The sequence below is a fragment of the Lepidochelys kempii genome, chromosome 18, assembly GCF_965140285.1.
Source record: "Lepidochelys kempii isolate rLepKem1 chromosome 18, rLepKem1.hap1, whole genome shotgun sequence".
NCBI classification, from domain to species: domain Eukaryota; kingdom Metazoa; phylum Chordata; order Testudines; family Cheloniidae; genus Lepidochelys; species Lepidochelys kempii.
The window spans coordinates 18,936,814-18,964,119 of record NC_136397.1 but is presented as its reverse complement, the minus strand read 5'-3'; the positions used below and the strand labels follow the sequence as shown (position 1 = coordinate 18,964,119).

The 27,306-nt window shown below is 43.2% G+C and overlaps 1 protein-coding gene across 2 annotated transcripts; it reads right to left on the bottom strand.

The window, feature by feature from the left end:
* Positions 1 to 765: 765 nt before the first annotated feature.
* Positions 766 to 26,095, bottom strand: GABRD (gamma-aminobutyric acid type A receptor subunit delta). Of its 2 annotated transcripts, XM_073316573.2 has the most exons (9): positions 24,923 to 26,095; positions 13,736 to 13,848; positions 11,504 to 11,571; positions 10,174 to 10,394; positions 8,390 to 8,472; positions 5,088 to 5,225; positions 3,966 to 4,121; positions 3,174 to 3,385; positions 766 to 1,738 (listed from the first exon to the last, which is right to left on the bottom strand). In XM_073316573.2, the coding sequence occupies exons 1-9, from the start codon at positions 24,988 to 24,990 to the stop codon at positions 1,439 to 1,441; spliced, it is 1,359 nt and encodes a 452-aa protein (XP_073172674.1). In that variant the 5' UTR covers positions 24,991 to 26,095; the 3' UTR covers positions 766 to 1,438. The 2 variants fall into 2 exon arrangements, with proteins under 2 accessions (XP_073172674.1, XP_073172675.1); XM_073316574.2 differs by lacking the exon at positions 3,966 to 4,121 and having other exon boundaries at positions 24,923 to 26,091.
* Between the last annotated feature and the right edge of the window lie 1,211 nt (positions 26,096 to 27,306).

The following is a 27,306-nucleotide window of genomic DNA, read 5'->3' as shown; positions in this document are numbered from 1 at the left end:
TTTCCAGGCACCAAGAGTGGTCCCTCCCACCGCTAAACCCATTCCACTTGCAAAGCCTCCTACACTGGTCTCCTATGCTAACAATATCTCCTCTGCCTGTACTCTCATCCTGTTCATTCTACTAATCTGAAGGCCAGATTCTGATATCAGTATTTATGGTGAATGCCACCTTACCCCACTGAAATCAATGGAATTACTTAAGGGCAACAGTACTCCTCAGTGTAAGTAAGGGTAACAGAATCTGGCTCTGAGTAAGGGAGAGCGGATGAGTACCCATAGATTCCATTACTGTAAATCCCAGTGAAGTGACCAGGAGCTCTGGGTACTCAGCATCTCTCAGGATCAGGCCCCTTCAACTATCAGGACAGAATAGTCAAAAGCATCTAAGCGACTTAGGAGAAAATTATGACTTTTCATAAGTACCTTTGGCACTTAGAAGCCTCTCAGGGAAATTTTCAAAAGCACAAATGGTTGCTAGGTACCTAACTCTCACTGAAAGCCAATGAAACTTAGGTTACCAAGTGCCTAAGTCTTTTTGGAAAATGGGATTGAGGCTCCTAATCCCTTCAGTGCTTTTGAAAATTTTACCCTAAATCCTTTGGGACAAGGACCCTAGGCTCAGCCTGTGTTTTTAAATCACTTTGCCAATGTAATTGCACCATAAATGGACAAGTAGCAATATACAGGAAGCCTAAGCAGTAAAGAAAGACTTTCCTTAGCTTATGTCTGAAATGCAACACAGTGGATATTAACAATTCAGTTAGGTTCTATACAATATATTTTATTTCATGCTGTGACTGAAGAAGAGAATCAAAAGTGTTTTAAATACTTTATCCAAGACAAATAAAGAAAAACCCTCCGCCTTGCTCTGCTCCCCATACTTCAATCCTGCCGTCTTCACATGTAGAGATCACTGCCATTTTCCTATCCCCATTAAACTTGAACTGTCACACAACTGGCATGACACAGAAAAGGTACTCCCATGTAAAAACATGAGGTTAGCTGTGCTGTGAGAAAAGAAATGCCAAGAGTGTGGGGAAAATCAGAGCCTCGTCATCTGCAGACCTTTGAAAAGGGAAAATATCCTACTGTGCTTTAGGATTTGGTGGTGGCACCTTCACTGAAGATATGTACACGTGACAAATTGTTTCAAGATGAGATGGGGAACAAAGGATCCTTGGATTGTTTGGCAGAGTTTAGTAATAACAAATATATCAAACCAAATTGGTAATGGCCAATTCTCCCCTCTCCCAGTTTTAGCTGGAGTTGATTGTAGAATCAAACAGAAATGATACACTCTGCTGCATTCGAGAAATATCTTCAGCGCGTTGGAAAGCACTTCAACAAGAAATGGACCGATACAGGTTGTTCAGTTACTCTGTACTGTCTGAGCATAATTCCGGCCCACAGTTTACCTCTTGGGAGCACATTTTTGTTCTTACATTGTATAAGCAACCCAGTAGATAACATTGACTGCTGCAAAGGCTGCTGGGAACACTGCCCTGGCATAAATATCAATGGTGTCCGCATCAATAGGCTTGAAGAGGGACTTTAAGCCACTCTTTTTCTCCAGTTTAGTTTCTTGCTGCTTCTTCGTCTCTCCAGTTTCGACTTCTACAGAGCCATATGATCCGGGTAGGGTTTTGGGAGCTCGGTGCTGCCGGTTGGAAATGGCCAGTTCCTGGTTCACGCCAGCAATGGAAAGGGAAAACAAAACAATGGCGTTCTTCACATTGATCTGCAAATGAAAGAGAAGAACCTCTTATGACAATCTGCATGGGAAGAGAGTCAGAATACTTAATCAGAGCTAGCCAGGTGGCCTAATGGTCTGCCTTGCCCGAGATCCAAATGTGATGGACAGTACTTTGTTCCAATGCTTGCAGTGGCTGAGGAAGCTGTGAATGGCTCTGTTCTGCCATGCAGGAGTCTCAGGAGTAAATTCTGTTGATAATTTTACATGCCCTAGGCTATTGCAGGGGCTTGAGGCACTGCAGAGGCAGCATGCTCAGCCCTGGGCTGGTTCACAAGTAGTATTGATCCACTCCAAAGAGACTGTCACCCAGCTGAAAGAATAACTGATTGGCCTGAAACATAGGGTGGGTCCTGTAAGGCTGTGGATGTTCTTGGGTAGGTTTTAGTAAAGAGCGCAGATCAATCATATCCGCTAGCAGCTTAGCAAGATTAATTAATAACAATAAAAATAATAAATACTAATAATCATAATAAAAATCAAGTCCAGGGATTCACATGCCTGCAGATTTGTGGGGGGAAATTTGCAAACTGTGGATTGTCAAAAGCATTTTTCCCTAATCAATTCATTCTGTTTCATCAGCCACATAAAGGACATGAAGGGAACAACTGAGCTATCTAGAATTAAGAGGTCCAGGAAGGAATTTCACATAAGCAATTGCTTTGTTCTTGCAAGCTGTTGTATAGGTCTGCTTTGGAACATAAATTGTATTCATGCTGAGCAAAATAGGATCTATCTGGAATCCATTGCACACAATGGAGAATTTAATCTCCATGGGACAACACTGAAGACAATGGGCCTGGTTCTCAGGGTTGCTGAAGCCCTTTTATGGTTCTCTTGCCAGGCAAAGGACCCATAAGTAAACAGCTACCTGAGAATACCCTCGGGGTGTGGGGCCTCCCTGGCTGGTGTAGAACTGGCATAAGGGCTCTACACTGGCCCTGCTCCTGGCCTGTGATGGGGGGCATATTGGGGACTATTTGAACAGAGCACACTGAGGTTGCTCGAATCTACACCAAGGGGTGAACATGTCTCCAAAGGTCCTGTACATCTCCAGAATACGAGGAACACAAATGTGGCTTAAAAGCCCCTTTGTATCCCTTCCCTCCCATTCCCCCATCCTGTCCCAAACACAGGAACAGAATGAGAATCAGTCCCAACCGCTTGTGGCATGGAGATGATTGGTTACCGGCTCTGTATCCTGGTAATTGTTCTGAGCTGGTTTTGACTTGTACTGCCAACAGGCAGCAATCAGCATGGTGGCATTCAGGGGCTAAACACTCACGTGGTGGGGCTATTAACTCAGGGAATGACTATACCAAAGGGCAGCGGAGGGGAGTATTTGCTCTGGCTGAAGACAAGGTTATAATGCAGGGTGGTTGTTTTTCAAAGCCTTCCACGGCACCACCAGCACACAGCTTACCTCTCCACTCTGTCTGCTCGCCTTCATCTTGTCTTTTTGCTTTTTCATGTAGTCTGCATTGAAATGTGCAAATGCATATTCCACCAGAGCGGCAAAGACAAACACATAGCAAATCCAGAAGTAAACATCTAGCGCCTTGATGGCAGAGGCTCGTGGGAGTGAAGAGCGGGCACTGACCATCAAAGTGGTCATAGTAAGAACTGTCGTTATACCTAGGGAATAGCATGAGAAGCTTGGCTTAGAGTTCTGTAACACATTCCAATGGTAACAAACAATAACTTCTACCCAGAGAGGAGCTGGCTGAGATTTTCAAAGCTATCTAGGGGATGTGGGCACCCACTTCTGAACTGGGCACCCAATGCCCAAGGCAACTCTGAAAATCTCAATGTGGCTTCTTTTACCAGACACAGATAGACAGATCCATTAGAACAACCCCTGGAGAGTACTTTCTATTCTTAGCACCTGCATCTGCTCCTCTTACTCATGACTTCAGTGGGAGTAAGGGCTGCAGCACTGACTCTTTATTAGTAGTGTCTGTTGTTCTTAGGGATACAATATAACAGCATCAGACCTTTATTTTCCATCCTTTATTAGCGCATTCTGCCCTGACAGAAGCATCCGCCAGTGACAGACACCAAAGCATGAATAAAACTCGCTGAAGGACTTATTGCTTTGCCAGTGCAGACACAGCATTCATAAATGTACTTCTGTTCCAACAATGGCACACTGGAGATGAACATATGGCCTTCACATGTCCTCCATTTCAAGATCCCAATGCCACAATCTTTTTACCTAGTGACACCCTAGCAGGCACAGCTGACTGGCTGATCCAGAAGGAAACCCATGACATGGCCACCAGTAAGATGGAAGGCATGTAAGACTGAATGATGTAAACACCTCGATTCCGCCTCAGGTGGAAGTGGAGACTGAGCCTGGGAAACTGACCCGCTGATGGAAAGAGTGGGCAAAGGACAAATATAAAGTTGTGTGTTAGAAGGTTGGCTTTACAATCACGCAGTTAATAAAATAATATACAAGAGTAATGATATGGATTTGCACTTTTACATCATCTTTCATTCAAAGGTCACAAAGGGCTTTGCATTAATTAAGCCTCATAAAACCCCTATAAGGCACCATAGTTAGGGTCAGCATTGTTAGTCCTAAGAATAGGTCAAGTGACTTGCCCGAGTTGTATAGTGAGTCAGTAGCAGATCAAAACATAGATTTCAGGAGTCCTGATTCCAAATCCCTTGCTCTAATGATGACACTGTTTCAAAATGTGATCTGCCTTAAGATTTTTATAATCTGTTGTGGAAAGTCCTCCAGATACTAAATTTAGATTTTTTTAAAAGATCATGTTAATTTAAAACAAACAGGGAAAGAGCTTGATGGATAAGGGGGCAGTATAAATGAGCATTTAACTACAGTACATGTAAGAGGACAAAAATCAGTAGGGAAGAAATGACTTCAAGCTTTTACAAACATTGCAATAGGCATGCTAGTAGGTATGTGTACCACTACCCTCTAGTCTAGTGGATGGAATCAGAACTGCTCAACTGGATATCATAAGCACAATATTATTAGGAATAATGGAGATTCTCCTATAGCCAAAATTGCAAATTAGAGCAGGAGGATCTGAGTTCTAACTCTGCTGTTGCTGTGAAGTGCTGACTGGCAGCCATGTGTAGCATTATGGCAAACACAAAGCCCAGGACACGTATGGATTTGTCACAATAGACTGAAATGGCTACCCAAGGAACCAGCAAAAATATTCTCTCTCTTTAGATACGGGCTAAATAAATTGTACTGGAAACCAGATGGACACATTAAACTGGTTACTTAAGAGAGGGGATTGTCTGTTACAGATAGTGGAGGCTGACAGCATGCCTGCAATGAAGACACAGAGTCTGTTACCAGATTTGAAGTTCATCATTTCTCTCGTGAAGCGGTAATTAGTGATTGTGAACTGAGCAAGCTGCAGCTTATCCAGCCCATGGATCTCCTCCTGGTTTTCTGACCATTGGTACACAATATCCTCTGAAGAGTAGCCATCTGCCAAAAGAAGCTGAATAAATGCAAAGGTTTTGGGGGAAATAATGATTGATGGGCTCAAAGTGAAACTCAGACGACTCTGCCATGCTGCTCGTCTTCAATCCCACAACAAACATGTTGCGTTTCAATCTGGATAACTCAATGTCCTGTCAACAGTGAGGTTGCCAGTGACCTAGCCGGAACAGTGTTCCCTCCAGGCTAGCTTACACTGTTCAGAGCTTTAGAAGAACTTTGAAGTGGAGAACACAACTTAAAAATAAGCTTTTAAATAAACCTAAGAGCAACAGAAAATGGTCATAGTGGTTTTTATTTACATTCCAATGGAAACAGTTGGAAAATAAACTAATAAAAGAATATTTCCTTTGCACTGTTTGCAATCCAATCAGTAGCATTATGCTAAAGCATGAGAACCTGACCACATATTAAAGCTGAATGGAGTACTGTAGTATGTTTTCATTATCCAAACTGACAGAACTGCAAAACAGCAATCAAGCAGCAGGATTAGTGAAAAGTAAATTAGACTGTTAATTATTTGAATCATCTAAGGTGTTCACTCATAGCACAGGTAAAAACAGTGTGTTTTTTTACATCTATATGGGTAGATTCGGTGCCGCTTCCAATATTTTTGTGCCAGTCAAGCAAAGTGGATGGAGCAAAGACTTGTCACAACCCCAACACTGGGGATTATCCCAATGTCATGGGCAGGCATACAGTCAGTGAATCTGGCCCCTGGGTCACCCTTTCTGAAGACTCTGGTGCAGGGGACATATTAGAGGTAAAGACAAGCAAGCAGGGAGAGTGACGCACTGCAGCTATCCCCAGCTGTCAGGTGATCCATGGAGGCTACTCTAACTTGTATCTTTGGGGCCAAGGTGAGGCAGGGAATCAGAGAGTTACACTCAGCCACCTGGCATCCCATCACCCCCCTGCTGTGCCCAGCAGAAGTTAGGCACAGCAGAGAATCTGTTCCCTAATGTGTAATCTGCTGTCAGCATCCTCTTACTAGTGAGAAATGGCTGTCTAGATAGAAATAGAGCAAAGTATCTTGTAACTGCACTAAAAATTGACCACACCAATGCTGCAGGAAGATGGGAATACACAGTCACCTTGGTTTGGGTTAGCAGTTGCCTAGAGGAAACCCTGCATGTGGAAACAACAGGGGGAAAGTTTCCTCTGGTTTTGCTTTAATATGTTTGTTTAAAGAGGCTTTATTTCTACTTATGTTTATTGCACTGAAATAAAAATCCTTAAATTAAATTAAAAAAAAAAAACCCTGCCAAACTTGCCAGGAGAGTGAATTGATTGCTAGTTCATTGTCTGCTGCCTCTGCATTTGCTGATTACATAAGTAAAACTGCAGATTGCTATTTTTGACAGGATGAAATGTATTGTGGTTAATTGCCTAGAAAACAGAGTCAATGCTATAAAAGAAAGAGAGTGACCGATGCTCTCCCCAGTGTGGTTGCCCTGGCTTAGGTACTCCGCTAGTCCTAAATCTCTGGAAACATCAGGATTCTACTCTCCCACTGATGTAGCCACAAATGGCCAAATTCGCTGCTGTCATTGAGTGGTGCCTGCTTAAGTCAATAGTGAATTTATCCCCAAAGCATTAATGCTCATGGGAATTACACACTGATTAGGAGGAGAATGGCACCTGGGTAGAATATAGACACAATTTATACAGGTTTCCCACGTAAGCACTAAATAGAATGTCACTAGTCTATGGCCCAGATTGTGACTGACTCCTGTGTAGGGGTGAGGTGTTGCCAAGGAAAGACAGAGACCTTTATGGGGGCTAGTCACAATAGCAGTCCCCACACACACGGAATTCTGCCCCTCTTGATTTCTCTTAGAGAAAATAAAACCCACTCCGAAGTTTGCCCTGGGGCTCAGTCCCTCTGTACTCTCTGCTTTGTCTCTCAGGGCCTGATCCAAAGCCCACTGAAGTTAATGGAAAGACTCCCACAGTTTTCAGTGGGCTTTGGATCAGCCCTAAGCTCCCAATTCTCCATCTCCAATGAGAATGGAGGGTGCTCAGCACCTTGCTGGATTTGGTTCTATAGTTCTGATCTGCAGCTAGGGTTGCCAACTTTCTACTTGCATAAAATGAATACCCTTGCCCCGCCCCTCCCCCTCCTCTCCTCCAAGGCCCCACCCACCTTTCACTCCATCTCCCCTCCCTCTGTCGCTTGCTTTTCCCACCCTCACTCACTCATTTTCACCAGGCTGGCTCAGAGGGTTGGGGTGCGGGACAGAGTATGGACTCCAGCTGGGGGTGTGGGGTCTGGGGTGTGGCCAGAAATGAGGAGTTCAGGGTGCAGGAGGGGGCTCCAGGCTGAAGCAGTGGGTTGGGATGTGGGAAGGGGTGAGGGCTTGGGCTGGGGATGTGGGGTTTGGAGTGCAGGAGGATGCTCCAGGCTGGGACCGAGGAGTTTGGAGGGTGGGAAGGAAATCAGGGCTGGGGCAAGGGATTGGGGCATGGGGGGGTGAGGTCTCTGGCTGAGGGTGCAGGTGGGTGCTCCAGGCTGTGATTGAGGGGTTCAGAGGGCGGGAGGGGGATCAGGGCTGGGGCAGAGGGTTGGGGCATGGGAGGGTGTCAGGGGTGCAGCGTCCAGGCAGTGCTTACCTCAAGCAGCTCCTGGAAGCAGCAGCACGTCCCCACTCCAGCTCCTATGCGGAGGTGTGGCCAGGTGGTTCTGCATGCTGCCCCATCCTCAGGCGCCGCCCCCACAGCTCCTATTGGCTTGCGGCGGGGGCAGCATGCCAAGCCCCCTCACTGCCCCTATGCATAGGAGATGGAGGAGATGCATAGAAGATGGCTCCGCTGCTTCCAGGAGCTGTGCGGAGCCACGGCAGGCAGCTGCACCACCAACCGGACTTTTAGCTGACCAGAGCCACCAGGGTCCCTTTTCAACCAGGTGTTCCAGTCAAAAGCCAGACCCTAACTATGGCAGTTTTGAACTAGTGCTGTAAGGCTCTGTAACCTGATGTCCAAACTTGGAATCAAGGGAATTGGGGTTGGGTCTTATATTTACTAAATCGAAAACAGCCCTTGTATTTGATTGATTTAAGTTGACCCACAGAAACAAAGCTAAGGATTATCTATGTAGGCTTTCAACAGAACATAAGTTATAGGCACTGCTGTGCTCAGACTTTCGTACTCACAGCTCTCCAAATCTAGCATGCACTCTTGTTCATCCATGGGATACTTAGTAAGGTCCATGTCACAGGCCACGGTTGAGGTAATCCTGCCCCATGCAAGGAAAATCAAAGTACCAGTTAGTTATATTCAGAGCAGGCTGTAGGCTTTCATAGCTTGGCATGTAATTATTCCCATAATCCAAAGACTGGGTAGGAAACCCTTAACCTACCTCTGTTATTAAAATGCCACTCACCCACATCAACAGGTGGGGAAGTTGATGGGGTTGGCAGTGAAAGGGGGAGAGTCCCAGCAGCAAGGGAGGGAGACACTCACCAAGGGACAATAGGTAGCTCCTTCTCCCAGGGGTCTCTGGCACCCATTGGCCAGCTGATTGGCCAGCATTTGCCAGATCCCAGGATTTAACCTGCTGCAGGGGCCGTGTGGAGCCTCTTTGGGCTCCATTCCAGCAGCCCACCCTCCCCACCTGAGTTAGGAATGGGAACCTGGCTTGACAGACACTGCAGATCTAGCCAATTGGCTCCTTAGGAATTTTTTCTCCCATGTGCCAGTTGGTGGAGAACCAGAGAGGGAGTTTCACTGCAAGCCACAGTGGTTTGAGTTGGAATACGCATGGCACCCGAGGTAGTGGGGTGAAGTTGTTTGTCGCAACTTACAGCTGGTTTCCAGTGTGGTTAAGAGAATAAAATGAACGGTTCCCAGAGGCAAATGACCTGGAATTTTGGTGATGGGCCTTGGGCTCATGTGATAGGGTTAGACCATGTGACCTTCACAGGCCAAGGTCCCCACACTGCTGCACCCTCTGTCCTGCTTACAGCAGGATGTAGGGTGCTAAGACTCAGAGAAAGCCGAGTCCTAGAGGGCAGGCTGAGGAGAGCCTACCCCACGTTATGAGTTACATGGTAAGGAACCCTGTTTCCCAACACTGGAACAAATTAAATGCCTGGTACAGGAGAGTGTGGGTGATGGGCAGATAGTGCCTCTTCCCTGTGTTAAAGTTTATTAAAAGTTGTGGCCTGCTGCTTACTTCCATGCATGTTTCTGTCCTTATTTTGCTGCCATACCCACATTAAAAACCAGTAATACTTTCAAAGCCCTTTAAGCTATTATCCTAACCAGTCCTCACAGCACCCCCCTGAGGTAGAAGAAACAGGTATTGAATGGTTAAATGACTTGCTCAAGACCAGATACTGCTAAATAAATAAATAAGCACTAATATAGAGTTTTGTGAGCTAAATCCATTCCGGTGTAATGTCAATGAAGTTACTCCAGGGATGAATTTGACCCTACAGCTCCAAAGCATTGTGCACACATTAACTTTTTCTCAGAATACCCCTCTGAGGAGGGGAAAGGTTACTATTGCCATTGCACAGATGGGGAAGTTTAAAGCGGAGAGATTCTAGATCACTCCACCAAGGTCACACAGGGAATCAGTGGCAGAGTCAACAACAGAACCCAGGGACTCCTTGTTCTGTTCACGCTGCCTCTCGGACTGGTGGCTGTAGAGCAACCCCAATTATAGCAAGATCATGCTCTGTTAATGATGTACTTGTGATTAACAATTACATGATGGGAAACGTGTTACTGTTTCCACAGGTGCCTTTCCCGTGTAGACCCAGCAGAGAGATGAGGGGTCTTCAACAGAAATCCATCATGCTCACGTTTTAAAAAAATGTTTTAAATGAACGGTTGTTTTCCAAAATAATCCAGGGAAAGGGGGTGATTATTTTTTAGAGTCTATTCAAAAAGCTAACACATGAGAGAAATCTCTCTCTCTCTCTCTCTTTACCTGATGCTATATAAAATGACTCCATCAGGCTGTAGCCTGATAAGTTTGTTTTCCACAGTCACATCATGGAACCAGGCAGACTTGGCATTTACTATGAATGTATCTGGTAACCAGAGCTTGTCCACAAACCGACTGTCCAAGCCCAGAGTTTCGTTGGTGTGGTTGTAAGACAGCCGGTCGTCTCTCCAGCTCTGATGCAAAAATACTGTCATGGTGTATTCCTAGCACAAGAAGAACCAACAGTTAACAAACCATGTGAAACAAACACAATGATGATATCTTGGGGCCTGGTCAAATTTCATTGTATTAGTCTGGAACATCTAATAGCTGCTTCCTGTGCGCTGGAATATTTTTGTACTCAGAATAAAACTGCCTGGACATTTTAATGTCTCTTGTCTGTTTCTACCAATGGATAACCACAAGATACCCAAGCATGTGTTTAACTGCTCTGATTCTATGGCCTTGTCAGGTATACTGTGTAGTAAGAGCTGCATGTCCGTCTGAGACTGATGGGAAGAATCAGGTTAATATCCCTCCTAAGCATCTTTCCTAAGTAGGACCAGTGGTTTTTTTGTAGGGTTTTTGTATGTTTTTTTTCAGTCCAGTTAAAAAAATAAAAGCCCCAGGTGAATGCAATAGAGAGAGGGGGTCAATGATAAGTCACAGCTATAGCTTTAAGAATAAATCTTTCAGGATTAATAGGCTACAAAAATGCAGTTGATCTTTGCAGTTCTTAGATATGTAGTAAAGTGACATGTTCTAGAATCTAGCCTGTTGGTTTGTTCAGGGTATGGGCATGGCTGAGATGGTTAAGGGAACATCCCACAGCTCAGTGGCTTTGCAGAGGGGCAAAAAAGAGGCTGAACTCCGCAGGCCTCTTTCCAGAAGTGTACAGGAGCAAGTGGAATTGGAGTAGAAATTGGATTTAATTCTTAAAAATAGTTTCCCTAACAATAAGGGCAACATACTTCAGACCCCAACCCTGCCCTCCCTACTAAGCCAGTTTAAATGGGACATACATAGCCAGATCCCTAGCTGGTACAAATCTGTGTAGCTCCAGTGAAGATATGCAATGCCAATGTACAGCCACTGAGGATCTGGCCTATGGGCTAGCATGCAGCTGTAAGTCTGCTCTTTACAGGATTTTCCTGAATCAATTTTTCACTTGAAAAATGTAGGACTTTTTTTTCTGTCTTTGCCAATTCATTTCAGCTAGTGATAGTTCTATGTAGAATAATCATATATGCCTAATCAGTTTTCTATACTTCCCACCACTACAGTATAAGCATTCCCAGCTTTCCAGTCTTAACAAGTTTCAATGGCAACTTACCATGTTAACTTCTGAGATGTGATCAATGCTAGTAACTTCAATCGCTAGGGCAACATTAACAGGAGGGCCTGAGAAAGAGACACGTTAAATTGGGGAGGATATGGTGTGAATATATATGCACTAGCTTTGTCAATCTTTTCATATGGAGTCAGTTCACAGAAGTGAGTCCCTAAATATCTTTTCCCCTACTCACAGTTTCCAGAAATAAAATCTGTCTTAGAACAATGGGTTTCCAACCTCTTATTGTGATGCCAAGTTTCCATAGAAACCCTCCCATCTAGCCATAAAGAAAGGGAGGCTGGTCATGATCTCTGACAGTTGGTGGCAACCCCTTGAAATCATGACACTTACTTTGAGGATCCAAGTACAGAAGTGATCACCACTTGATATGGACCACAAAATTACTTTCCAAAAGTCAGTTCCGATACCATGGTGACAGGAGTGGTGTAAGAACTCAGGAAAAAATAGGAACTGCTTGTATTGCTTAAAGCCTTCAGCTTTAAGGATCAGGGGAAGTAATTGCTTTGACATTTTCAAAGATAAGAAAACTTCACCCCTTTAGAAAGTAGCTGCTTCAGGTGAAAAATAACATTATGGCTTACGAGAGTGCCAATTAAAACTGATTACAAGCTGACTGACTTGCCAGGGTATCCAGATTCCTAGTAGAATTTCCTCTGTCCTGGCAAGATGGAAGTTTTGCTTCTATTCATGTGCATGCTTTGCTACGTTCATTGTTCTGTGGATTGGGATAGAGTGATCATTTTCAAAGAACACTAGAAAAGGGGATTGCCAAATGCTATCTAAACACTTTGTGTATGTTGTATTGTTGCTTCAACTCTATGAAGATCCAGGTCCACATACATACGCAGGCCACATGGGCATCAGCTGAACTGCACACATGCTAAAAAGGGAAAACAAAATGCCCCTTGAGCTACAGGACAGTCTATAATAGTTGCCAGTAGTTTAAAGTCTTATAGTTTCTTTGCAGGCCAGCCACAACCTTGTCAAATTGGCCAAGATTTTCAGGATTGACTCGTGATCTTGGAGGTCTCCATTTTGAGGGGCCCAACCTGAAACACCTTAAAGGGGCCTGATTTTCACACACTGCTGAGCCCCCACCTCCTGAAAATCAGGCCCCTTTAAGACATCCCAAGTTGTGCATCCAAAATCACTAGTTGCTTTTGAAAATCTGGGCAACTGATTTTACTTCCTTATAAAGCATTTCAGTAACACTGGGCCCGAAAGCACAGAGTTATTTTCCTTTTATGTAGTGGATTGTTGAAGGTCGATGTCTGCAGACTCACTGGATTGTCCTAAATTCAGAGCACTGCTATGTTTTATATTGTAACCAGGGAGCCTGACATCTTGATATCTTTTTTGCCCCAACTCATGGACCCATTTGCTCTTTCACATGAGAAAAAAGGAGCGTGTTTAGGGCCTGATCCAGCACTCATTGAAGACAATGAAAAGACTCCCATTGACGAATGGAGAGGAATTAGGTCCTTTGACTTCAACTTGAAAGGACCTGAATAATATCCACTGAAATTTGCAATGATCTGGGACTAGGTGTGGCTCCAAACTTTGTGGGTTAGGCCTCTCTCATTTTTAATAACATGCGTGAAACTGGACAGAATCACTGTGCAAGGACTCAGGAGAACATTTTTGCGTTTAGCCTTCAATGCATTCACATCCATTGAGTTTTGCTTTAAGCTTCCAGTTCAGACAAATGCAAAATCTCAAAGCAAAACTCAGGGGAAACCATCAAGTTTCCCTTGCTTTTGCTTTGGACCCAAGTGGAACGGCACAGTGTTCATGGTTTTGACACAATCCTGTAGACTGGCCCAGGTGTACCTGAAAGGTTTGGAAATCTCTTGATGAACCTGCTCTGAGTTTTGTTTTTATACCAAAGCCTCAAAACAAGAGGGTTGTTCATAGTGTGGGGGAGGAGCGTGATCACTGAGAAACTCTGGCACAGCAAACTCAAATATGAACTCAAAATTCAAAAGATAACTGGTTTGATGCAGCTTTTAATTGGGCTAGATTGTGGGACTTTTTGCAAAGGCTGACATAAAAAAAATAAATTCTTACTGTTATTATCACTATGTCTAAGAGCAAGACATTCACAAACACTTGATTATATCCACCAAAAGGGAGACATTCACATCCATTTCAGCCATTAGATTATACAAGGAATACATTAGAAATCAGAAGAGACATAAATCAGACTCTTACCTCCAATTCCAGGCCTGAAATTCCGTGCATATCCTTTCATTAAATCATCCAGATTAGGTAACCAGGATATTTCTATGTTGGAGCCTGTGTAATCTCCAATGTCATTCATGGCGCTGGATAAAAAACAAACAAAACCACAAGTGTCCAAGCAAGCTTTTAAAACCTCACCATGTGTAGAGAAAATAAAATGTGGCAGAAAAAGATAGAAGACTTACGTGTCCATTACTAGAGCTCTGATAAAATGTCAGCTACTCAGCATGATTGGTAACTGATTGGAGCAGTTCTGAGAGTTGATAGGACTGTTTCATTTATTTGTGGGGGAGGGACAAATGATGTTTAGACTAGAAAATAGTATAGACAAGGCTACAGCCTACCTAGGGACATGAGGTCAAGAACAAACATCTTTTAGTTTATTTTTTCTCCTAAATACATAAAACCAAAGTTTAAGATGACTTGATTTATTTTCCTTGTTGTGAAAAAAATAATTGAGAAAGTTAGTCACTGGAACCAAACTAGGATCTTGTTTTTAATTCATCTTTCTTTTTTCCTCCAATATGAAAAAGAAATGGGATACAATTCTGTTATTAACAAATTATGTGGAACCTGCTTATGGAGAGATGTGGCGATAGAGAGATTTGGTTTATGAAGAAAGACCATAAATCCTGAATTGCTTCACTGCATCTTGATATACAAGGTGTAATTCCAGTTGTAGTGAAGATGTTGTGTGACAAACATGACTTTGCCATAAGCTGGCTTCACCGTGTATTCAACTGACAGCATAATAAAGCAACATGCTCGTTTAGCAGGAATCTTTAAGTGCTCAAATGAAACCAAATATACTATAATTATCAAATAAATAACAGAGATTATGTAAGAGCACTGGAGTACCAACATACTCAAAGGCCTTAGCTTATTGATGGCCTAGGCACCATCTATCCACCACTGCTGAGCACCATCTAGCTCTTCTTCCTGGGTCAGGAAATCGGGACCTTTGGGTTAACAACACAATGTGTTGCACAATTTTAAAAGTGTTAAACTGTGTCTATCCTAGGTGCTTCAAGTCACGTTTGCTAACTCCAGTTACCTAATCCAATTTTTAAAAGGTCTTTGTTTCCCAAAGCCAACCTGACCCCAGTACTAACAAACCTCAGGCTAGAAAGTATCAATCAAAATTCAAAAATTTTACAATCATTAAAAAAGCAGCTGGCCACAACCACTGATCTATCCATCTCTCATATAATGCCCATCACTTTGGTCTCTGCAGTCCCCCTCTCACAGATTCTGTAGGGCTTTCTGCTTCATACACCAAACCGCTGCTTAAGTGAGCTCAGGAACTACTTCTGCCCCGCTTCTTGTGTCCAAGGTACTATACACCAAAGAACAACTTGCAGAGATCATAGAGAAGCCCTGTGAGTTGAATGAACCTGAGACATATCAGTCATAACATGTGACACCATCAGGGGGCCAATTTTGCCTTCATGAATTTTTACTCATCGTGGGGGGGGGGCAAGGAATCTATTCCCTACTGGTGAGATGACAAGAGTTAAACTTCACCTGCAGACACTGGTGACTTAATTTCAGGCCTCTCCCTCACAGATCCAGGTCCACCTGGATGTGAAAGAGAATGGAGTTTCTGAGTGGCTCAGTGCAAGATGTAACAGGCAGGATAAAAGATTAGGAGTCCCAAAAAGAGCAAAGGACGTGGAACATTCCAAAGGCCCTCTTCCCCTTAACTCTGCCCAGAGAGGTGGTGATAATAGGAGAGTCATTCTGTGTCAAGGAAAGAAAATAAGCGAGCATATGGTAAGGGCTCACTTGCTAAGCCTCATGGAAGGGAAGAGGTGGAGGAGGCCCAGAAAACTACAAAGTACTTCATCTAGTGCACATAGGAATTGCTTCATCTGCCACTGAAATGAAACTACCTCGATAGTTGAGCATAGCAACTAACACCTCAAAGCAACACTACACAAAAGTTTAAGTCAGGTGGTGAAGAACTTATCCAGTTGTAACATCAGGGGAGTTTAGGGAAGAAGAATGTAATTCAGCTGGAATAGAGCCAGGAGACTAGTTTTATCATCCCTGCTCTTGTGAAAAGCACAATAGGCCCATGCAAACACAAAAAGAAATGCAAACTCATGTGACCTGAAATGGCCATCGTTTGCAAAGCTCTGATCAAAAGGGTAAACAAATTGAGAAAAGCAAAGAGGCAGCAAAAAGCAAAGTCCTGAAAGGACTATTCCAAAAACACTCTTTGAATGGAAGTTTCAGATTTCTCCAGATAAACAGAATCAGCATTTGATCTCTAGAACTCCATTTTCTGTGCCAGTCGCTGGGAGTTCCCAGGTCATCTTAAAGTTAATAGGAGTTGCCTGTAAAACTACACACGCACTCAGCTGACAGCATAATCCTTCGAGCTTCTCCTACTGCTATCAGAAAATTAGTATGAAAACCTGCCTGTTGAAATGGGAAGTGTTTGTTGGACTATCAACTGGCAAAAAGATCCTATCTACCAGGGTGTGTGGGTAACTCTCAAGTCTCCCAAAAACACAGGTAACCGGATGCAAGCACCACATCAGAGCTGTCGGAGCATTGGTGCAGCTGCTTCCACTCAGCTCTGCAATAAACATGGAGCTTAAAAAAAATATCGCTGATAGCAGAAGAGAAACCTTTTAAAATATTGATGAAAGGCTGCAGATTAATATACCATAAACAGCTCTTGCCTTGGGACTTATATAACTTTCTTAGAACGTTTGTGTGACACGGACCCACATAGGCACAAGGGTTTTTTTCTCCAAGATGTGTCACTTATGGGTGTATTCAGATCAGTATTTACACTTACTGCAAGAAACAGCCACCAGAACAATGTTTCCTCTCACCATGGGATGAATGATGACGTTCTTGCCGCATGTGAATGGAGTTAATAACGTAAGGAAGCTTTGGGATAACAGCGTGTGACTGTAAGCTCTGAGTAACGGAGACATTGCCATCCTGAGTTAATAGCGCTGTCAAGGCGTAAAGTGACCTTGAAGATGCATGGGGACAGTTATTGCCCAACAGTGACATTTCATTAGCTCATCATTTCATTACCTCATAAGGTTAGGGATGCTTGTTTAAATGCATTTATAATATTCTCTTGACACACAGACTCACCTAGATAGCTAGCTACAGCACCTATCCAAGTATCTCAGAGGACTCGCTGGCCCAGATCCTCAGCTGGGGTAAATTGCCATAGCCTGACTTCAACGGAGGCTATGATGATTTATTCTAACTATATTTTTTCTATTCGCTGGGTCTTGTCATCTGCGCAGCCAACTCACTTATCTCTATCTAGTATCTTTGATATTTCTTAGGTGCCTATCGCCTTGGTGTTGAAGTGCCAATATTTACTTAAGTGAAGTTACCCTTTCACTCTGTTACTTACCTGCCAAGACCCAAATTCAAGGTTCTGCATTTCTCCTGCTGCAGCTGAGAACGAACATTGCAGCTCAGTGATATTTTTATTTATTTTCTTTTGCATTCCCTGACCTGCTTTGAGTATCACTGATGCTATCAGTTAGTACACGGGACATATGACAGCCAGAAGTACGTTCTTGGCAGATTAGCCAAGAAAGGAATAGTTTTCAGATATTTTGTTTCTAAACGTTTCATTTTTGGTGGGGGTTTTTGGTAATTTGTAAGTCTTAGCCTGAGACATAGACATGAGATCCAGGTCATTAAAGATCCCATGCACTTTTTTAGGGATAGATTTGTCATCCTGTCTTGTGTTTTTAAACAAATGACAGTGTTAGCTTTAGAGGTGGCTGCACTCTGGTGCAGGGTGAAGAGATTCCTGCATGCATCCCTTGCTTATCTCATGTGCTTGTCTTTGGGGCCTGATCTATAAGGAAGTCAGAATCTGCCCTTCAGGTTTTTGGGTGTACAATGCTTTGCGATCGTTAGCTGCAAGATGTTATAAAAATCCGAAGTCCTGTGTCTACTCTTGCGTAATGAATCTGAAACATTTAAGAAAACAAATTTTGCAGCTCCATTTTCACACCAAAATGTGTTACGTGGCTGCCTAGAGAACTTAGCCCCAGATGACTGACTCATCATCAGTCATTTGCTATTACAGAAATAAAGTCATTGTAAAAGAACTGTCAGGAGCATCATCTCTTTTGACAAATAAAATCACCTCATTTTCCCTTGACATTTATTTTCCATAAAAGCCTCAGCATTTACAGCATGCCACAGAGTGGGAGGGCATTATCCTGTGTCAATGTTCTATGGTAGTGGCGTTAACAAGAATAAGAGAGCTAAAAGGACAATCTCAGGTTAAAAATGATGGGCCACATATGCCATGCATTTTAGGCAGATTGCAATCCATGGGGAATTTTACTTAAAAATCCTCAGCACAATATACTACAAAATTAAAAAGGAATCTTGGTCCTATTATTAATAAAGCCTGAGGTTACGAAAACTGTCTATTCATATTAGATTTTTCTATGAAAAACCTTAATTTTGGTCCTAATCTACATGGTGGTAATTTCTATAATCATACTGTCCAAACGACACTAGATTTTTCATTCGGAGGGTGTGGAAGATAAAGAATCGAGGAAAAGAATATAGGAGTTAGGAATAATGCAGCAGAGTCTTTGTGCTTGAGTGAATAGGGCTGTAGGCCAAGAGCTAAATTCAGCCATGGTGTAAGTAGGCACAATTTCCACTCCTGTCAACAGGGATTATACTCATTCACTCCAGGGCTAAATTTGGCCCCAAATCTTCTAGTCCTCAGAAGTCCCCATAATAGCTATTCCCCACCAACATCCAAGTAGGGTATTGTACATAGACTCATAGAAATGTAGGACTAGGAGGATAAATCATCCAGTCCAGACCGCTGTACTGGACTTATAACTTTTGTTTGTTTTAACCTAATCTAATGAAAAATACTAGGGACTCTTTACTATTTGACTGGATGGAAAACATAGTGAAATTCACATCTGGAGTGACATTCATGCAAGTTCAGAGAACCCACATAAACCCTCCACACCACATTACAGCCTGCCACGAGAGTGGGGAGGGAAAGGGTGTGATAGAGATGGCCTGCCAGCAGTGTGGTGTGTGGGATACCTAAATAGCCCCACCCCTGTGGCCTTCCCTACACCAGGCCCAGTTTCCTGAGGCTGTGTGCAAGAGCAGAAAAGTCCATTCACCCATGATGACCCATGGGGATTATCTGAGGCCTGAGATGTTATTCATGAATTTTACCCGGAAACATGAGGACTGGCATGGAAATGCAAGCTGGAGAGGATTTGCATTTTATAATCCAAGTAATAAAGATGGGAAGAAAGGAAATCACCTTCAGCTGATTCAGCAACTTCACTTCTTGACCTAAGCTTTTGTACAGTGTGCTTTGGGATGAAAAGCACCATATAAAAGTAAGCTATTAATTCCTAAAACTCTAGCGGCTCACACCAGCATGCAATGAAAAAGAATAGCTTATCTTTACCCTGCACCAAGTCAGAGTGGGTGCCATGCTAACAGGAGGGCAACATGCTCCTGGATCATTTCTCTGGAAAGTTTTCTGCAAGCTGCAGTTCAGGAGAGGGTTTTTTAACCCTCGTCTGCACTCTTTCAGGGCAGTGACTTGCATTAATACAAATATGGAGTTTTGCCCTTGCTTGGACACTAAATGAAAGAAATGTGATCTAAATGAAATTACTATCAAATGTGTGCACAAGTGGTTGAAAAAATGTACTCATAATATTATCTTTCAAAACAGGAAAAGGTCTCTAGGAGGGTTTTGTGGGGGTTTGTCCTGGGTCCAGTACTATTCAACACTTTCATGAATGACTTGGATAGTAATGTGGAGACAGCATGCTTATAAAATTTGTGGATGACGCCAAGCTGGAAAGGGTTGCTAGCACTTTGCGGGACAGGACTAGAATTCAACATGACTTTCACAAATTGAGAACTGGTCTGAAATCAATAAGATGAAATTCAATAAAAATAAGTGCAAAGTACTCTCCATCCTTAGAGGTTTCTGAGGCCCGGCTTGACAAAGTCCTGGCTGGGATGATTTATTTGGGGTTGGTCCTGCTTTGAGCAGGGAGTTGGACTAGATGACCTTCTGTTGTCTCTTCCAACCCTAAAGGTCTATGATTCTAAGAAAGTTGAGGACAAACTGGAAAAAGTCCAGAGGAGAGCAACAAAAATGATAAAAGGTTTAGAAAACCTGACCTATGAGGAAGAATTTAAAAAAAACTGGGCATATTTTAGTTCTGAGAAAAGGAGGAGGAGGGGGAACCTGATAGTCTTCAAATATGTTAAGGGCTATCATAAAGAGGATGGTGATCAATTGTTTTCCATGTCCACTGAAGGTAGGACAAGAAATAATGGGCTTAATGTGCAGCAGGGGAGATTTAGGTTAGACATTAGGGAAAATTTTCTAACTGTAAGGGCAGGTAAGGGTTTCCAAAGGAAGTTGTGGAATCCCTATCTTCGGAGAGTTTTAAGAACAGGTTAGCTAAACACTTGTCAGGGAATCTAGGTTTACCTGATCCTGCATTAGTGCAATGGGCTGGACTAGATGACCTCTTGCGGTCCCTTCTAGCCCTACATTTCTGTGATGCTTTGATCAATGCAATTGGCTCACCATGGAAAAGAGCCTCATTTTTCTTTCTTTCTTGAAAAAAAGAAAAGTCTAGTTTTCCTGTCTGGTAGGGAAAGACAATTTAGCCCCCTTAAAGCAGAGAGGAAGCTGATGTTTATGGTTATTATACAACTTAGGAAAATTATAAAGCCCCTCAAATAAATATTACCAAGAAATGCAGCTCTCCTAAGGATATAAACACAGCCAACAGTGGGGATGTGGGTAACATATACACCTAATTCAGATGATGGGTCTCTCCAACCAGCTACAGAATAAATGCATTTTCACTAATGCAGCATGGTTTATCAGCTGGGATTTTGCCCACTTCTTACTATCTCCTGGAACACTTCTTGAACATATTGAGTCAAAATTCCCTCATATCAGTGAGCAAAAGACTTGGTAAATATTTCACTTAAGCCATGTGGGAATGAATGCACTGTTCAGTGGTTGCTGAACAAGAATATAGAGAGATAGGAATCTCAGCTACTGTCTCCAGCACAAAAAAGCCCAAGGACCTTCTGCAAGTTAATGGCCATCAGCAGAGCTGACTTTAGATCAAACTTGTAGATAGGTCATGGTAACCTGCGCTAGTGGCCAGATACTCTCATTTTAAAAGTGCAGCGGGGAAAATGTCTTGCTTCCTGTATCTCTCCTATTTCTCCTTTAAGTTGCCCAACCAGCCTACATTCTACACGGTCTGTGGGCAACTGAGCACCTGCAAATGGATATTTTCATCTGAAAGATGGAAGCATCAGTCTGTTAAATAGCTGACTGTGTGTGGTCCAGAGCACTGGTATGGAGGTAAAGTTGTTTCATTTCAGTATAATTTTCTCTGCCATTTTTTCCTGGAAAAAGGCCTTTAAATATCAGGCAAGGTCAGGGAATGATCTAGCCTGTAGCAAGCTCCAGGATTATCCAGAGCAGTATGTGTATCCTTTCCATCTGCCATCCGTGACTCTACGTGAAGCTAAAATGTTCCATATTTTGAAACGAAACTGAAAAAGCATTAGGCTTAATTCATGGCAACCTTATGAACATCAAAGTCTTTATTTCCATTTCTCCCTGAGTTTTAAGCTGCATGAAGTAGTCTACTCTTTGCACATATTTCACATTTGCAAGCCTCTCTTCTCATCTCTGGGAGGAAAAGGTTGAGAGATGTACAAGCCAGTAGGATAGTTAATTATATACAAATAGAATTATTTTTAAAACAAGATTATGTGTCTATTTTTAATTAGAGAGTTAAAAGCTATTTCGTTGGAGAGTTATAGAGTCAGGGGCCTTTTAAACCTTTGAGCACGACAGCCGCGTGACTCCTATTAATAGTAATAGGAGTAAATACTGCACATGAAACTCTTCCACTGCAAGAGAAGACATCTCACTACATTTTCTTTTAATGCATCTCAACTATTATTTATTTGTATTAAGAGAGCGTCTGCAATGCGCCAAGCTCTGCACATAGAAAGCTGCAAATGAATACTAATACTACTAATAAGCACAGTGGGCTAACCTCAACTCTGGTATAAGTTGATGCAACTCCACTGACTTTGAGGCTGAATTTGGTTCACTGATTTCTGTCAAACAGCACACGTAATGGAGACCTCAAATTATACCAGTCTTGAGCATCTAATTTGAGATGGGCAATGTTCAGAAAGTGCCAAGCATGAGCAGATTGTGGGTGTTTCCTAAAAAAAAAAAATAAGATAGTTCTGGTATTTAACTTTAAAGCTGGTCCTTGGGAAGTCTTAACTAATACTGTGGTGTTTAGAATCTTCCAAATAGCACTTTCTTTTAATAACCTCTTGCTCTGCAATCTATGGAATCTGTGGCCAGAGAAATGTATTCTTTGACAACCCTGCAGTCATTATAATCAAGGCATCACATTTAAAATCAAAATTAGATCAATAAAGAGGAAATGTAGCCACTGACAAAATTTTACATTTTAATCTCAGTGTACAAAACTACTAGTAAAATATATCCTGGCTAAAGCACCATCTACCATACAAACCTGTGCATCTCTGGCACAGAGGGTAGAAGGAGAAAAGTATACTCTTCTTGAGGCCCTTACAAGATGAGCTATTGCAGTGGCCAAGGGACGTGCATCAGTCCAAGAGATTAGAACAGGACCCTGAGGTGACAATTCAGCAACACTGGTTAGCGCACACAGACGTTATGCGCATTTGCACAGGACTTCAGCCTGAGGATTGTGCAGCCTTAGTCACACATTTCTCAATAAAGCTCAGTTAGATAGTGGGGTTTGGATGGGCTTAATGCTAAATATGCATTTTTTAAAATGCTTTGCATTGATTTTTAAACCAGAAAAGAAGTTAGAATGTCATTGCGTTATTAAAATAAGAAAAAGGAATTGCACCACCTGTAAAGAGTCTGATATGTCTAAGTTTGCTGCTTGCAGATGCTATAGCACTAAGAATTGTCTTCAGCACTTAGAACCTGACCCAGAGCCCCTTGAGGTTTATGGAAGGTTATCTATCCATTGATTTTAGTGGACTTTGGATCAGGTCCTACGTGAACTCAATGGAAACCAGTTTCTGCTTGGTTGTAAATAATGATTCAATAACGCAAGGGAGACTTTAGACTACACACATTAAACTTTATTTTGGTTAACAGTCAACAGTGAAATTCTTCTCCTTGTCCAGTGTTAAAAACCAAGTGGAAAACAGTTTGCAATTTCTGACGCTGGGCTCCAAAGTTTCACCAACCATGTTAACTTTCATTGATTTCATGGTTCTCACCCAAAAACTCAGGAATGCAGTTTTTCATTAGAAAAAACTTTAGTCCCAATCCTGCCAACATTTACACATCAGTAATTTTACTCATTTGTGTAGCTCCATTTAATTTAACATGAGTAAAATTATTTGTAGGCTGGTTTACAGGATTATTATTTATTATTTGTATTATTGTATGGCTAGGGTGCGATACACCAGGTGTCCATTAACCCTTTTTTCTTTTCAAATACAGCTCACCACTGCATCTGCAATGAGAACACTGTTCTAGGTGAGCTTTCAGATGACTACACTTAACTAAACAGGGTAGCTTCCTTTGAACTCAGAGTCTTTTGCTATTGGCAATTATAGATAAGATAAACCGCTAACATCATTTGAACACAGAACATTAAATCTCAAAAGCTAGCAGTTGTATTTTTCTAGCTGTCCCCTTCCTCTGCCATGAAGTATATGTATTTCTAACAACAATTCATCACTATTATGTCATTGTAGGAAGAAAGCCAAGTAACTAGGCAATTAATCCAGTAATAAAATAATTTATGTAACAAATTATACATTGTACACATCCAAGCTCTTGCTATGCCTTGAAACAGATCCTGAAGTCACAGGCTAGAGAAGAGTAATTTCTTATTTAAAAGAATAATACTTTGCACTTATACAGCACCTTTCAGCCAAAAATCTCAACGTTATCTTAAGTATATAGGTGGGGAAACTGTGGTACTGAAATTATGGGCCAGATTCTGACACCCTTATTCACCTAGCAAGTAGCATCTTACTCCTTGAGTGACCCTCTTAAGTCACAGGAGCACCTGAGAAGGGAGGTATTCATGTAAATGTATCAGCATCTGGCCTTTGGTAGCTTGCTCAAGGTCATGCTGTCAATCAGTGGCGAAGTCCTACATGAGACTCAGTTGCCTGACTCCTGTTCTAACCACTGAACCATCCTGCTTCTCAATAAAATAATAAAACCTCAGCAAATAATCCCAAACACCACAGTAACCATGTTCCTCTGTGCACAATCACCACTTGGCCTTTATTCCCACCGTCTTGAAGCCCCCAAATACAAATAGGCATAGCCACCGTTTTTGAGGAGCAGGGGAATCCCCTCCATCCCTCCCAGGGCTCCCTGCCTGGAAAAGCTTGGGCATTGCTTTTAGATGCCCTGAACTAGATCTCTCTCTTTTAAAGATTTCCTCCCCTTCTGCGTTCATTGCATAACCATGGCAAGCTTTCTCCACTTTCAGCCTCCAGATTCGTGGAGAGTATATAAAGAACATTGCAAATTGGATCCAAGCTGGTTGCCTAGCTAACACCTTTGGAGTGAACATAACTATCAATTGCACAGATTTAGCCCTACACTTGTTTTTAAAAATGGGTCTGATTTGTTTTTCAAACTTCTCTCTGGTTTTTTTTTGTTACGTCTGGGGAGGCTCTTTGTCACCAGCCAACGATCTCCAGTGAGCTGCCGAGTTTTATGGCCAAGCTGCAGGGATTGCTGCTTTTTAAACGGGGACGGGACTATCCCGGGCCTGTGAAATGCCATTAACTTTAGAGATTGCCTCCAATTTAGATCAAAGTGCCCTAGAGATAAGGCTTCCCCAGATATCCTGTTAACGGGCTTCCCACTTGATTAACCCGGGACGCTGCTGCTCAGCGGGTGGAACAGTGATAAAAGTAGGGCACCTTGTGACGAACTCTCCAGTCGAGACCCACTTTCCCTGCCAGGCAAAAATCCGCAGCCCACGAACTCAGGGCGTCCCTGGCAAAGGGGGATAATGACACCCAAGTAAAGACCCTGGAGCCGCCCCCCACCCTTACCTGATACACCTGTGCTGCTGGGTGCACAGCAGAACCAAGGACGGCAAAATCCAGGTGAGAAATTCCATTTTAGTCCCAGGCCTTAGACAGTGGCAAGCAAAGCCCTGGCTCTCCTGCTGTCCTGGAAGCGCCGAGGAGGCTGCTGTAGTGTTACCATCCCTGCTGCGTTAAGTTGAGGCTCAGTTTGAAGCCGTGTTGTTGCTCCCCAGCAGCAACCCCCACAATCGCTCCCGCGCCTCAGAGACAAGCAGGCAGGGCGAGATGGGGAGCAGGGTCAGCCCTCCCAGACTCCTGGGCTGCCCCCCGGTCGCTGCCTCATACCACGGACAGGCGAAGCGGCATGCCAGCTTGACAGCTGCCCCTCTGGGCCGTCCCCACTCGCGGCTGCTTTTCAGAGGCTTCTTCCCAGCAGAGCTTCCTCCGTGCAAAGCTGGTTGCCGAAAATAACCCCTGAAATTACAGATTTGATCATAGCAAGCGCAGGAGGGAGCGAGCTAGGATCGGGTGAGCATTTGTCGAAGTGCCCCTGTGCAAAAACCAAAACTAAATACAACGATCCCGTCCAGACTCGGGCCACAGGGGGACACGTCCCTGGAGCAGCCACCAGTCCAGGGGCTGTTCGGAGGGAGATTCATGCACGGTTTATCTGGGAGAAGCGTAGGTAAACTGCAGGAGTTTGTGTATGCGTGTGTGTGCGCAGCACGTTCCCTCCCCTTCCTTCCCCCGCACAACTCCAGGGGCAACAGCAGCCCTCTGCGGCACGGAGATTGGAGGGGGGAGACGAGCGGGGGGATCTAGCCCCGGGAACAAGGGGATTTTGCAGTGGCAGGGGCTTTAAACAAGTCACACCCACAAAGCACTAGCAAGAGCATGGGAAGCAGAGCCAGCGTTAGTCAAACTTCTTCCTCATCTCTGGCAGGGCTAGGGGCTGCTTCCCTGAGATGAAACATGCTGGATTACTACATCCGTAGGCATGCAGCGGCGTTGAGAAGAATCGGGACCGTGACTGCCCCAGGGCTGAGTCCTCAGATAGCAAGAGCTCCTTAGGCTCACTGAATGCACACAGTTCAGACCAGCTCCTGCCACCTCTCGGGGGCCCCTCTTTGCTATTAAAGGGGGTTGGCCCAGTAGAGGTGTCGGCTGGGGGGACATTGTCCAAGATGCAGTTAGGCAGTTTGGTCCTCACGGTCTCTCTTCGCAGGGCAAACTCGGGTGCCAAGTGTGAACGTCCCACGTTTTGTCCGCCGGGCTGTTTGGGTCCGCTCTGTCGGAAGAAGAGAAGAAACACTATGGAGGAAACGTTTTAAAGAACAAACATGTATCTTTGAGCACTAGAAGGCAGGAAGGAACAGAATATCCAGATACTTTATTCCGAGATTTTTCCAAGCCTGAGGATGTACTGGGGAGAAGGCTTGGGTTATAGTTTCTATATTCCTGCTTGTACCATTCAACACTAATATTTTATATAGAAAGCAAGATAGGGAAGCAAAACAAGGGCTCTGAAGGGACTGAGGAAAATATCCATCCATCCACCCATGCACCCACATATATGTATAAAGTGTGTGTATAGATAGGTATTATATATTAAAATGAGCAGGGGAAGACATATGTAGAACTAATGTAGCTTTCGATTTTCTTACTATTCCTTCCTCCCCTCCTACATTTGTTTTGTCATTCTCTGCAGCTAATGCACACTGGGAAAGAAAACACCTAAATTTACACTCTAATGCTTAACTGCGTTGCTTTGGCTGCTTTTTAACAGATCTTGAAAGCTGTTTATGATGGAGGTGAGGGGGGATCAAAACATTCTTTTATGTAATCTACAGGGTAAAATTTCGTATTAGTTAATACATCTGGGTATGGATTATACACGGATTTACATCTTTCAGACATTCAATTTTTCTATATTTTTCCTTGTCTTACACATGCTTGCCTACCTACCTGCGGTTAGAACTCTTAGATTCTGCTTCTCTCCAAGGCTAGACAGCTACCATCTAATTATTTGACTAGTAAAACAGGCACACAGTTACAATTATATCTCCTAAGAACACACCTGTTACAATATCAAAGAACAGCTAAGGTAAATAAGTTATCTAGTAAAAATGCAGACATGTGGAAGAAGATTATTGGCATCATGTTCTCTAAAAGGATAAAGGCTACTATGAATTGTTCTTTTAACAGACAATTTCCTGTATAAAACCTTAAATTACACAATAGAGTGGAGCCCTCTAAAGGAATCATTGCTGAAAGAATAAGTTGTGTTTCTTTGTGCATCAACTACACCCAGAACAGTTAACCCCTTTTAGGCACCCTGGACCCAGTTAAAATAAGCTTTGTTGGCTGTGGTTGGGCCACTGATGGAAGTACAGTACTTACACACAGGA